The 14,534-nt window shown below is 37.3% G+C and overlaps 1 protein-coding gene across 1 annotated transcript in view; it reads left to right on the top strand.

Moving 5' to 3' along the window:
- Window positions 1-12,257, top strand: part of LOC149804538 (uncharacterized) — a 62,527-nt gene extending 50,270 nt beyond the window's left edge. Inside the window, exon 3 of the mRNA XM_089941314.1 lies at window positions 3,284-12,257. Coding sequence (XP_089797440.1) covers window positions 3,284-3,508 — 225 coding nt within the window. The 3' untranslated portion in view covers window positions 3,509-12,257. The remainder of the gene's footprint in view (window positions 1-3,283) is intronic.
- Window positions 12,258-14,534: the final 2,277 nt, after the last annotated feature.

Here is a 14,534-nt window from a genome sequence, read left to right as displayed (position 1 = left end):
TTGAAGTCATTACATGGCTTTGGAATTTCCAATGTTTTTTAAAATATGATACAAGACTTTAACTGTATCTTTATAAAAGTCATTAATGCAGACGCCGTCCTCATATCACCAAGATGTTCATGGGCCTGTTGACATGTGTTTGGAACATGATCATTTAAGTTGTAGCTGTTTGCTTTTACTATAAAACTTGCTACCGTTAGTTTTGGTTGTATATTAGCGCAAAGCCACATTTGTCAGTATTTATTGTTATGTTGCAGGGATTATTTCACCTTTTCTTTGAATATCTTTTGAAAATGACTTTACAGTTTGTTGGGAATCTCTCTTAACCCATAAAATCGAATGGTCGACTCCCTAACTTGCTTGAGGCAGGAAATTAGGTACGATGTACCTGGCCATGACAGGTTACATGGAACTGTTTACAGAAGCCACAAGACCAGTTCACACCTGTCGCAATGTACATCCAGAGCCGGCGCAGGACTATCTGGCGCCCTAGGCAAGGTTAGATTCTGGCGCCCCCCCCCCCAAAATATTTTGGTGTTTCGGTCAGACTGAATCTATCCGATTATTTGTCCCTGTATGAAATAAACCAGGATAAAAAACGACCCTCAATAAAACTGAAATTTATTTATCTATTTTCCAAAACTGTTGTTGATTTGGATAAATGCGCCCCCTGAAATCAGCGCCCTAGGCGGCTGCCTAGTTTGCCTATATGGTAGCGCCGGCCCTGTGTACATCTCACGTGCAAAATGAGGTTAAAACCAGTGGATGGTTTTCAGTTAAACAGTTAAAGCAATTATTTACCAAATCTGGATTCGAGTTTCTAAAGGCTTAGCAAAAAAAATTTAATGTCGGGCATTTTATAGTCAGCCAAAAATTCAGGCCTGTCTGATATGTCATTCATATTATAGTACGACGTTTTCCAGAGAACTGCAGTCAACGTATCTTACTTTAGTTAAATTAAACAGTCCATGTGATATTTTGATTGTAGACAAGTCACTTCCCATAACAGTTTCGGGCATCATTCTCTCATTTATTGAAAATGTAATCTAGTGTGGTCTCTCCGTACATCTACAGCAATACAGGAATCTTTATGTTGGTACTGGGCTTGAAAATAAAGATCAAACATGTCATCTTCTTTGCTTAATTTATCGTTTGAATGTTCCAAAAATTTCCCCCACGACCAGAGAAATTGTATTTAATTAGATTTAGATGACATAGTTAACGATGTTTCCAATGCTGCTTGGCTGGGAATGACGGTGTCATAAAATACGACAAACTTCACAAGTTCGGGTGTTTTTCAAAACCGAGAACTTCTATTTAGGCTTTATGGCATTGCGAACTACAAGCAAGATTTACTTACCTCCGAAATTTAAGAGCTTTCAAACGGTGCAAAACTACTGACCTCCGAAAATGAAGATTTACAACGGAAGTGCTCCAAAAGGTATCGGCAATTTTACTCTTGCAAAAACACATATTAACACATTTTTTTAAAGAATTGTGCGTAGTTTAAAATTGGATAGTAAATCTCCCGATAGCAGAATCATTTATTTAGCGCAGAGTGAAAATACCACGGCAGACAGAGTGCTTGACTGGGAGTGTAGCAGTCATTACATACCACGCTACACAGAGAGCGTGGCTGGAAGTAGGGGGTGTGTTTTTTAAATACCGCGTGAGAGAGAGAGAGAGAGAGAGAGAGAGAGAGCTGGCTTGGCTAGGAGCGGGAGTGTTGTTAAATACCTTGGTAGATAGACAGCATGGCTGGGTGTGGGGGTGTCGTTACATGCCACTGTAGAGAAATGGCTACGCTGGGAGTATACGTGTTTTTTTAAATGCCACGGTAGAGAAAGAGCTTGGCTGTGAGTGTTGGTGTTTTTTAAATACCACACTAGTGGAAGGGCTTGGCTGGGAGCAGAGTGTCATTAAATACCACAGTAGACAGAGTGCTTGGTTGGAACGGAGGTGTCATTAAATACCACCGTTGAGAGAGGGTTTGGCAGTGAGTGTTGATGTCATTAAATTCTTCGGTAGACAGAGTAAAAAATATAGATTTGATAGCTTTATTAACATCGACGAATATTAGAATCATTCAATAGCATGCTATAAGTGAATGTAATTGACTCAGCCCGTTAGCGCCGGTTTGCACAACTTTTTTCGGCCAAACCACTCGAGGGCCGCAAACACTAATTTCTTTAATATAATTACTGTTCACGAGCCAGATGTCTGTGTTCGCGGGCCGGATCCGGTCTGCGGGCCACGGGTTGCCTGCATTAGCGAAATATGAGATTTTATTTTTTCTCAAACACAAAATGAAGGTAAAAAATATGAGTGGTAGTGGGGGATGTAGTCTAGTCGGATATATCTTTTTAACCTAAAAACGAGACTTTACATGTATAAATTAAAACCGTCCCATATGGAGAAGTTCAAAAACTCGTCAAACTGATAAGATTTGAAACTGAGAACTTCTCCTCAAGTATAGACGAAAACGTTGAGTCGCCGATAAGATATAGCATTCTTAAAACTCATACAATTTTCAACAAATTCAAATTCGCTGTTTATTGGAGTGAGATTTAAAATAAAGAACAGGTGAACCAAACAGCTTACAGACTTTATAAAATTATAAGTAGAGGAAAAAGTATACATTTAGTCTCAAAACCACACTCAATGCAGTGAATATAACAGATAATGATTTATCTTTCTCTGGTAAATTCCAAACAACGGCCTTTAAGGATGCTTGCGTTTAGTTTCATATTGGAGGAACGAGCCGTGAAGTTTTATGCTTCGTGGGAATGTACGACCATTATTCTAACAACATAGTTCCACCACCATGGGAATGTACAAGCTTTATTCTAAAAACAAATACTATTAGTTCCGCCACCGTGGGAAAGTACGGCCGTTATTCTAGCAACATATTAATTCCACCACCGTGGGAAAGTACGACCGTTATTCTAGCATCATATTAATTCCACCACCGTGGGAAAGTACGACCGTTATTCTATCAACATATTAGTTCCACCGCATCGACACGGAACACAACCGACATAGAAGTGTATCCTATTTCAAGGTCTTTCATTACCTTGCGGGAAATCTTCAAAATCGTGTATGGCAGATAGTAATCCAATTAAATTTACATGCCGTACATATTTATCAATCTGAAGACAAATACGGCTGCAATAATAATAATAATAATAATAATAATAGTATTATTAATAAAATAATAATAATAATAATAATAATAATTATACTACTACTACTACTAATAATAGCCTACTTTTCTTTACTTCAGGCTTATTTCAGTAGTCAGATGCTGACAGGAGTTTTAGCGGGGGTTGGCTTTTTCATAGGAATGCTAATTCTTGTTTGTGTCACCTGGCAATGTTGCTGCGGTGACGGTTGTGACGGAAAGAAGAGTGCTACGAAGAAGAAAGTAATGATGAAGAAGCGTGTGGGGCCATCTCCACCTCGGTCTGAGCCAGCTACGAGATCAACAACGGCCGAGTCCCGAAGATAACCGAAACCTTCCGTCGTCTATGCAACCAGTGGACAATGTGCTTTAAGATCAAGAAGAGAACCTCTATATGTAATTGACGAATCGCCATTACCGACATAAAAGCTCTATATGTAATTGACCAATCGCCATTACCGAGATAAAAGCTCTATATGTAATTGACCAATCGCCATTACCGAGATAAAAGCTTTTACTTATTAGGATTTTCTGTGAAACCTTTGATTTTCTTCAGAAAATATTGCTATTTTAAGAATATTTCGATTAATAATGGAAATATTCGATGCAAATTAACAACCAAAAAATACATTATTTGAATTTATATGTTATATAGTGGCTACTACCTAGGTGTCTATCTATTGGGGCGGCACGTGTTCTCTTAGATAAGCACATTATATGTATTATCGTAATGCAGCACATGTTGCACTGGTAGCGGTTAAAGAGAATTTCGAGCAAACAAGCTACAACTGATGGAAGAAAATGTTAGTATAGGACCTTATATGCACATCCAGGCTTAGATTAAGCATTTTAAAGATGATCCAACCACTGTACAACTCCAAGTTTGGTGAGTGGAATAATGAAGCAATTTGCAAAACACCCAACTACTTTTGACAGTTATTGTTGTAGACAAATTTATTTTGGTCCTGACATACTGAAAGCGAGCGATTATTGTATATGTATTAGAACTTTGTGAGAGCAAGATGACAACGGCATGAACTCTCATTTAAGTAAGAAGAGCTTGTCATAGCTGACCAATAATGTTAAATAACGACATATATATTTTATAATGCCAATAGCTATGATCACTTCTATTAACGGTCCAAAACATAAAAACAATTACGTTATGCTCCTTGTTTCAAGAGGATGATTGGTGTACCATTTCAAATTAAATCCCATCAAAAAGGGGTTTATTTTGTAGTAATTGCTGACGATTAAGCTAAAATGATGTCACAGTACTGAGCAAAGCGAATTACTGTCAAAAGTCGAACTACATATATAGATTTTCCTGACAAGCTGCGGAAGTTTAGTCACATTTGATGCTAATGCTGATTGTCTATTAATTTTCTAAATTTCTTACTAAGATAATTTTCTCCCAAACAATACGGCCGCTCCGATGACATTATCGCCTTGATCTATTTACTGCACGCCGTCATCGAAGGACGACTGCAAGAGCAATTAATAAGAGAATAAGCGCATTTTGGTTCCCTCGGCTAAAAAATTAATATATTTATTACCTTTAAAACCTATGGTTAAAATAAAATCTCGTGTTCATGGCTTCCTTTGGTTCAATGCAAACATTTCGTGGCCTTAGTTTCCTTCGTTTGCTTCAATGCAAACATTTCGTGGTCTTAGTTTCCTTCCTTTGGTTCAATGGAAGCATGTTCGTGGTCTTAAGTTACTTCCTTTGGTTCAATGGAAAAATATGTATCGCCTTAGTTTTCTTTTGCTAAGCACGGTTATACTATTTTCGAAGCGTGCAGCCAAGAATGTTATATTTACCTGTAGCAATGTTGTATTAACTGTAACAATCGAATTTTCGAATATGCAGTCTTACATATCTTTTATAAATTGTATGACTTCACTTAAAGGGGGCAATATGGCCTTGCTTTTGACAGTGCATGCCATGTTTCATCACTTCAAGTAAGGGGGAGGGGCAATATTACCCTTGCTTTTGAAGGGACATACCATGGTTCATCACTTCAAGTAAGGGGTGGGGGCAATATGACCTTGCGTTTGACAGTGCGTGCCAAGGTTCATAACGTCACGTAAGAAGGGACAATATGGCCTTGCTTTTGATAGTGCATGCCATGGTTCATAACTTCTCGTAAAGGGGGGGGGCAACATGACCTTGCTTTTGACAGTGCATGCCATGGTTCATAACTTCACGTAAGAAGGGACAATATAGTCTTGGTTTTGATAGTGCATGCCATGGTTCATAACTTCTCGTAAGGGTTGGGGGCAATATGGCCTTGCTTTTGACAGTGCATGCCATGGTTCATATTTTCTGTTATAACTCTAATTCAGACATCAGTTTCACATGTTGCTGACATTTCTCAACGGCTACATTCCTTTCGAACACCGTCAAAGGCATAGCTGCGTATGTTAATTGAGGGTCCTATTTAAACACAGAAAACAAATAAAGTTTTGCCTTTATACCGTCAGAAAAATATCAAGGATATTTTTTTATCAAATCGAATCATTTCTAAAGGTAGTTGGTACACCAGTCTGTCATGGAAAAGGCTGTTGTAAGCACGTTACGAATCACCTTATTGATGTTTACCTGTGATCTTTAATTTTCAGAATAATCTTGACTATGTTATAATTGTATACCATACTTACACAGCCTATTGTCTACCAATCTTACCTAGCCTATTGTATGCCATACTTACCTAGCTTACTATAGGTCATACTTACTCAGTCTATTATATGCCATACTTATCTAGCCTAAACCATACTTACCTAGCCTATTGTATACCATACTTACCTAGCCTATTGCATACCATACTTACCTAGCCTATTGTAAACCATACTTGCCTAGCAGTGTGTGTGCCTTACTTACCTAGCCTATTGTACGTCATACTTACCTAGTCTATTGTATGCATACTTATCTAGCCTAAACCATACTTTCCAAGCCTATTGTATACCATACTTACCTAGCCTATTGTATACTATGCTTACCTAGCCTATTGTATGCCATGCTTACCTAGCCTATTGTATGCCATACTTACCTAGCAGCCATACTTACCTAGCCTATTGTATCCCATACTTACCTAGCCTATTGTATACCATATTTACCTAGCCTAAAGGGTATGTATATGCTATCGTATGCCAGCAGATTGGAAATACTAAAAATGTTTTGAGAAATACATTTGTCTACAGCAAACAAATGTCACCAAAACAACTTCGCTCTCTTTTCCCAGCTTTAGTAAGTTTATGCAACATTTAGATATTTTGATTAATGCGGCCGACAAATTACAACACTAAAGGCATATAAATTTGTACATGTATACATGTATCTAGACCGTGGTAATGCGGTCTACAATTGAAAATTGTAAATATAAATATGTTTTTAAACCGTGGAAATGCCGATCTACAACTGAAAATTGTACCTGTACATATTTTACTACAGTTTTGTGAGTGACATGTCAGCATTTCAAAGTAACATGTACACATTTTGCTAATACAGCTACAGGTATAGATTTTTTTATTACTTTGGTTTTTGTTCATTTTATTGTAGACGTTCGACCATTGTGGACTATGTACTCATGACAAGTAACAACTAAAATCAGTGAACATTTCCTTCGCAATAGCAATTTAGAATATTAAAAAAAATACAGCTTTCGGATACGGAATTAAGGTCTCGTTTTATTTTTTTGTTCGACTGAACCAAACAAGCGTGTCTCTTTATATCAAAGAAGAAAGCACGAGCAAATATAAATAGTCATATCAGTGTAGATCGATAAATGAAAGCGGCGATAACGAAATGTTATCATTCAGATGTCAGCTATCGAAACAGTTATATAAATAATAATAATAATAATAATAATAATAATAGCTTTATTATGAAAGAATTGATTGATTATACAACAAATTGATGATGATGATGATGATGATGATGATAATGATGATAACCATTTACCCACTTACTTACTTTAATACCATTTGTTTATTAACTTTACATTTCAATACCTTCTATGAGAAGCCAATAAGTGCAATTTATATCAAAATTAAGGAATACAAGATCGCGAATAAAAGGTTACATAACAACCACCCTTGCTCAAAATGGTCTTATTTGCTTTGTATCAATTAATATATAGCATGATCTGATGTGTATGATAGAATAAGACGATGACAATAGTTCTTGTCGATCACTTTATCCCCTATGTACATGTTCATTTGTAGGTGCTTGTGTCGGTCCGCCCGCACTCTGGATACAATTTTATGTGAAAGATTTTAAACGTAAGCTCAATGTAAAATTTATTTGACTTTCTAACTTCATAAAATAGAGTGATTTACAAAAAGAGGTGTCTAGTTAAATTGTATTTCTTTTCATTCGTCTAGTTAATTTGTATTTCTTTTCATCCCTCTTTGCTATGTTGTTTTAGCTTGTTCAGTTGTAACATATAGGAGCGTGTAATGGTGGCTACCTACAAGTAATGCCTACCCATTCACAGTTATCAATTTCATTCTGTCACAACACATATTTGCTCTATAAATGTCTATTATATGGGGCCTCAACTTACACCACGGTTCGTATTCACTGTCGATATGCCCTCTGCGTTAAGTCAGCTTCAAGATTTTGTCAGATATGGTAAAGAACGAGACTTGACAGTTTGGTGTATGTTGTCATTTACATAGAGACGAGACTAGACAGTGTGGGTATGTTGTCATTTCCGTGACTTGACAGTTTAGTATATGTTGTAAATTCTATAGGTACATAATTTGACAATTTATTGTATGCTATTTCCATATAGACAAGATTTGCCATTCTGGTGTATGATATCATTTCCATGGAGGCAGCTGATTTCGCTGTTGGTTTAACGCCATTTTCAGTACGCGATATAATGGCGGCCATTATAACTGGTGGAAGAAGAATCCGGGAAACCCAGGGAAGAACCAACGACACAAGCGAAACTACTGACAAACTTTCGCACATATCCACATTGGCCGAGACTCGAATTCACACGGAGAGGAGTGAGATGGCAGTAAATGGTAAAGACGAGCGCTTTAGACCACTCGGCCGCACACGTTTTAAAGAATATATCTTGCATTTAAAGGTTACCGCGTCTTGGAGTGTCGTGCAAGTAGAGATTTATTTATTTGCATGTATCCATGATCCTTTACAGCAAAACATCAGAATCTTGCGAACAATAATGCCTGACTGAACCATTGATATTTCAACTCGGTATGGTAATTGTCTAAACGCCTCATTGTCATAATAGTGTGCGAGAACGTGGGATATTGATGGCAGTTATGTACCTGATTGAGTCAGACATTAACTGTGCTTCGATAGTTTGATTGAGTCAGATACTGACTGCGCACGGGATACTGAAGGCAGTTACAATCTGATTAAATTCAAATTTCCACTATCCTACGTGAAGATCTGACAGCGACCGCTTAGGAGTCATGTTCTGGTGATACATGTTATTATCATACTCGCTAATTTTATTAGCCAATCAGATGAAGCCTTACATCGCGTTGTTGAGACTGAACAGTATAGCTGAAGAGCATCAGTGTGGGTCTATCCATTTGCTTCACTTTCAGATTTCTGAAAGCTGCATTTTCATTGGCTAACTGAAAGGTCACCAGAACATGACCCCTAAGTGGTCGCTGTCAGATGTTCACCCAGGACAGTGGAACTCTGATTTTAATTGGATTGTTGCAGTTACGTGCCTGCCTGCACTTTGATAGTTTGATTGAGTTAGACACTGACTGCGCTTTGATACTTTGACTTAGTCCGGCATTGATTGATACTTTGACTCAGTCCGGCATTGATTGTGCTTTGATACTTTGACTCAGTCCAGCATTAATTGTGTATTGATACTTTGACTCAGTCCGGCAATAATTATGCATTGATACTTTGACTCAGTCCGGCATTTATTGTGCATTGATACCTTGACTCAGTCCGGCATTGATTGTGCTTTGATACTTTGACCGTGTCTGTCATGGATTGTTTTCACACCATTGCGACTTAGGTTGCTTGATGTAATTAAGGGTTCTGAGTTTGGAGTAGACGGTCTATAGCTTAAAGAAAAACAATTTACATATGTACATTAGAAAAACGTATACATGTACAATTTTTTACCTTGACAGTTAAGCAAAATGCGTACATGCACAAGTGTTTCAATATGAATTACATGCTGGCAAGACTGCGATATTAAAAAGTTAGCGTGTACACATTTATTTTCCATTTGTTTTGTAATCTGTCGGCCGCTTCGACCTCTTAAAAAAGAGGAAGACACATATTCTGTTATACTCTGACCATATTTGTTTCTCGATAAAATATATCATTTGCAAAGTCGATGAAACAGAAAAATAAAAGAAACCAACTGTAGTACTCATTTATCTCCGATATTTAAGCCACTGTACTGGCTAAATTCAAGTGTTATACTGTTTTGAAAATATTTGGCGATGTTTGTCTTTCCGCTCATGCAGTTGACTCGGTTGATGTTCTCCGCTATCGTCTGCAGAAGAAATGCAGGAATACATATCTGGATAGTAAATAACCCATCTTTTGAGAGAAAACATTGTAAGATATGCTAGATTGTAACGGTTGGTTTGATATCAATAGTAATCTTGCGAACCATTTTTTTTATTAGTTAGGATTTCAGTTTAAAGGAGCCGATCCTGTTGCTTGGAGAGGCTGGGTACACCAGCCGGTCTGACTTTTAGTCCATCTCCAAATAGAGGAGAAAAAATATATAATTTTGAGATAATACTTAAATTTGAATATATTGTGTTTGTGATGTAATATGTATAATAATTTGAAAGCTGTAAAGTAAACAAGAATATAAACATATGCTTTAATCTGTATAAAGCTAATGAAAAATATAAATATTATAACAACAATGATTTATTCACATTCCAATGAAATCTAATTTTGTTTTCGAGTTTTAAAATTCACTCCCTTTTGGTTATACTGCACAATTTCATTTAGGCACCAGGACTGTAATTACCAATAAATAATGCGCAATTACCGATATATAATGCGCAATTACCCATATATAATGCGTAATTACCCATATGTAATGCGTAAACGCGAGTGTATAAAGCATCAACCTCGATCTATCATCGCAAGATGTGTAAAAGCATAAACCACGATGTACCATCGCAAGCTGTGTCTGCAGATCGAGGTCTAAGCTGTTAGCTGATCTGCATAAGGCGCCTAAAGATCTGACCCCTCGGTGTTATAACTTTACTCGGCATTTCGAATAACAAAAGTTCCTCCAAAGTTTGAAATCTTTCTCGAAAAAGATAAATAAAGCATTCTGATTGGTTAGGATTTTGTCAATTAAAATTCGGAGCTGAGTAAAGATTGATGACAGAGGGTTCTGAGTATAAAATGAGCACGCGATATATGCAAAAATATGGCACATACACTTGGCAATATATATATATATATATATATATATATATATATATATATATATATATATATATATATATATATATATATATATAACTGTTTTTATTTCATTAATTTAGGGTGGTTGAAAAATTATTTAAATGTATTATATTTATACTATTGATGTTGAACAAATAGCAAATGCACATTAAGGATTTGTAAGAAGAAACTGATGTGATTGTTTAAAAAATATATCTAGGATGCTATAGAAGAGTAATTATGAGACTGAGTAAAAGACTGTAAGGTGGAATAGTAACTTGGAGACTGAGTGAAAGACTGACGTAGAATAATAATTCGGAGACTTAGTGAACGACTGTGACGTGGAATAATAATTAGCAGACTGAGTGAACGACTGTGACGTGGAAACGTAATTGTGAGACTGAGTGAACAACTGTAACATGGAACAGTAATTAGGATACGGAGTGAACGACTGTGATGTGGAACAGTAATTACTATACTTAGTGGACGAGTGTGGCATGGAAAATTAATTAGGATACTGAGTGTGACGTGGAATAATAATTCAGAGACTGAGTGAACGACTGTGACGTGGAATAATAATTAGCAGACTGAGGGAACGACAGTGATGTGGAACAGTAAGTATGAGACCGAGGAAATGACTGCGACATGGAAAGTAATTGGGAGACTGAGTGAACGACAGTGATGTGGAACAGTAATTATGAGATCGAGTGAACAGCTGTGTCATGGAACAGTAATTATCATACTGAGTGAACGACTGTGAAGTAGAACAGCACTTATGAGACTGAGTGAACGACTGTGAAGTGAAACGGTATTTATGAGACTGAGTGAACGACTGTGACGTGGAATAATAATTAGCAGGCTGAGTGAACGACTGTAATGTGGAACAGTAATTGGAGAGACTGAGTGAACGACTCTAATGTGGAACAGTAATTGGAGAGACTGAGTGAACGACTGTATTGTGGAACAGTAATTTGCAGACTGAGTGAACGAATGTGGCGTGAACAGTAATTATGAGACTGAGTGAATGAATCTGACATGGAACAATAATTAGCAGGCTGAGTGAACGACTGTAATGTGTGACAGTTATTGGAGAGACTGAGTGACTGACTGTAATGTGGAACAGTAATTAACAGATTGAGCGAACGACTGGCTTGGAACAGTAATTATGAGACTGAGTGAACGATTGTGATGTGGAACAGTAGTTAGCAGACTGAGTAAAGACTGTGACAAGAAACGGTGATTATGAGACTAAGTGAACGACTGCGATATGGAACAGTAATTCGGATACTGATTAAAGAACTCTGATGAAGGTGCACAGTTATCGATGATGAGTGTATGTTTGTGTGCAGTCAAAACGGCTTACACTGTCTGTAAATTATTTTGCAATCGTATCAGTTAGTTTACAGGTGTTATTTTTGTTGTTTTTGTTGTATATACATGTGGTATTTTTCTTGTTTTGGTGTATATGCAGGTGTTATTGTATGTCATAGACGATATTCTTTATGATAAAAAAATGGTTGATGTGAATACAAGTTTGTTATGGAATAACGACTGTAACAATGTGTGGAATTGAGTTTACCTATCTGACTTTATTGGTCTTTAAATGTATCTAGATTTATATGAGTAAATAAACAAAATAGTCTTTGAGAATATTTGAATTATTTTGAACTATTATGTTCTGTTGAATTAAAACAAAAAGTGGTGTACATGGCAAAGGTTCTAATATTAATAGAAAAAATACAATGTTGGTATTCATGCATAACTGTAACTTGGTGGGCAGTTTTCCAGGTAGTTAGGTAAGTATGTATGGAAGACAATGCTAGCGTGCACGTTTGTAACAACTGATTCATTACAACGGTCCAGACAAGATATACCATTACAGTAAACAAGGCCCCTGGACAAGATATACCATTACACTAAACAAGGCCCCTGGGCAAGATATGGCATTTCAGTAAACAAGGCCCCTGGGCAAGATATGCCATTTCACTAAACAAGGCTCTAGGTCAAGATATACCATTACACTAAACAAGGCTCAAAGAAAGATATAGCATTACACTAAACAAGGCTCTAGGACAAGATATACCATTTCACTAAACAAGGCCCCTGAGCAAGATATGCCATTTCACTAAACAAGGCCCCTGGACAAGATATGCCATTTCACTAAACAAGGCCCCTGGGCAAGATATGCCATTACACTAAACAAGGCCCCTGGGCAAGATATGCCATTACACTAAACAAGGCCCCTGGGCAAGGTATGCCATTTCACTAAACAATGCCCCTGGGCAAGATATGCCATTTCACTAAACAAAGCCCCTGGGCAAGATATACCATTACACTAAACAAAGCTCCTGGACAAAATATACCATTACACTAAACAAGGCCCCTGGGCAAGATATGCCATTACACTAAACAAGGCCCCTAGACAATTACACTAAGCAACGCCCGCGACAAGAAAACCATTACACTAAACACGATACATTACGATGAACACATCCCTTTATGAGATGCACCATCACGCTGAACAAAAGCCCCAGACAAGTTATGAAATTACACTGAACAGCTGCCCCAGACAAGATTTGAAATTACACTGAACAACAGCCCCAGACAAGATATGAAATTACACCGAACAGCGGCCCCAGACAAGATATGAAATTACACTGAACAACAGCCCCAGACAAGATATGAAATTACACCGAACAGCGGACCCAGACAAGATATGAAATTACACTGAACAACAACCCCAGACAAGATATGAAATTACACCGAACAGCATCCACAGACAAGATATGAAATTACACTGAACAACAGCCCCAGACAAGATATGAAATTACACCGAACAGCGGACCCAGACAAGATACGAAATTACACTGAACAACAGCCCAAGACAAGATATGAAATTACACTGAACAACAGCCCCAGACAAGATACGAAATTACACTGAACAGCGGCCACAGGCAAGATATGAAATTACATTGAACTAAGGCCCCATACAAATATATACCATTGCACTGAACAAGTTTATTTGTTTTTTTACTGCTCCTTTCTTTCTTTCTTTCATGCTTTCTTTCTTTCTGACATTAGTCATTTGAACAAAATTCTCTTGAATTTGTTAGACGGGCATTGTTTGATGTTCTCAATAGATTATTTTTTGCTATATCGCCATATCAATCAATAAAATGACTCTTAGACTCAAATGCAACTCTTTCATGAGTTATGAGACAACTCTGCGAATGTCTGAAAACAATTCGACCCATGACACCTATGTTTCTGACAACGATGATGGAGTCCGATAGAGATAGGTGAGGAGAAATGGACATGTGGACACGTAAAAATGAGGCAAGAAATTTGAATATGACGGTATTTCAAGACGCTGATTGGTCAATTGTAGCTTATCCTGGCTATAAGTACGGTATGGTATGGCTTTGCGTCTGTCGTACTTCGTCCATCGTCCGTGCATGAATTTCTGCACATTTTGACTTCTCAAACAACAGCCGAACCAGTTTAAACCAACGTTTGCATTACAAAGACCATTCGTATCAAGACCTCTGTAGATTATTGAAACAAAGCACAACCGCCATTAAATTACTGTCGCCATTACTAAACAAATATAAAAAATAAAAGTAAGCTTTTTAATAACCCTGAAAAAATACATGGATCAAATTTACATAGAGCATAGAGCACCATGTCATCAAGCACTTTACGGTTGGTACGGGGACTGATGCACGTCCGCCGTTAGATATAGACACCGCTTCTAACCCAGTTGACATGGTCAGCTACTACATACTTGGTTGATGCTTACCTTGGAATCGATGTCAGGTCAACTTGCTTTTTGTTTACTTTTTACCAGATCGATTTGCTGGATAAGATATACCCAGTCTACACAGGTGTTCGGCGTGAGCTTGATGTTGAGAATAAAAAAGAATAATC

This window comes from Sinohyriopsis cumingii, chromosome 2, assembly GCF_028554795.1.
Source record: "Sinohyriopsis cumingii isolate HCF-2022 chromosome 2, ASM2855479v2, whole genome shotgun sequence".
Classification (NCBI taxonomy): Eukaryota; Metazoa; Mollusca; class Bivalvia; order Unionida; family Unionidae; genus Sinohyriopsis; species Sinohyriopsis cumingii.
Note: the sequence above shows the minus strand (reverse complement) of the source record. Positions and strands in the feature narration are given on the sequence as shown.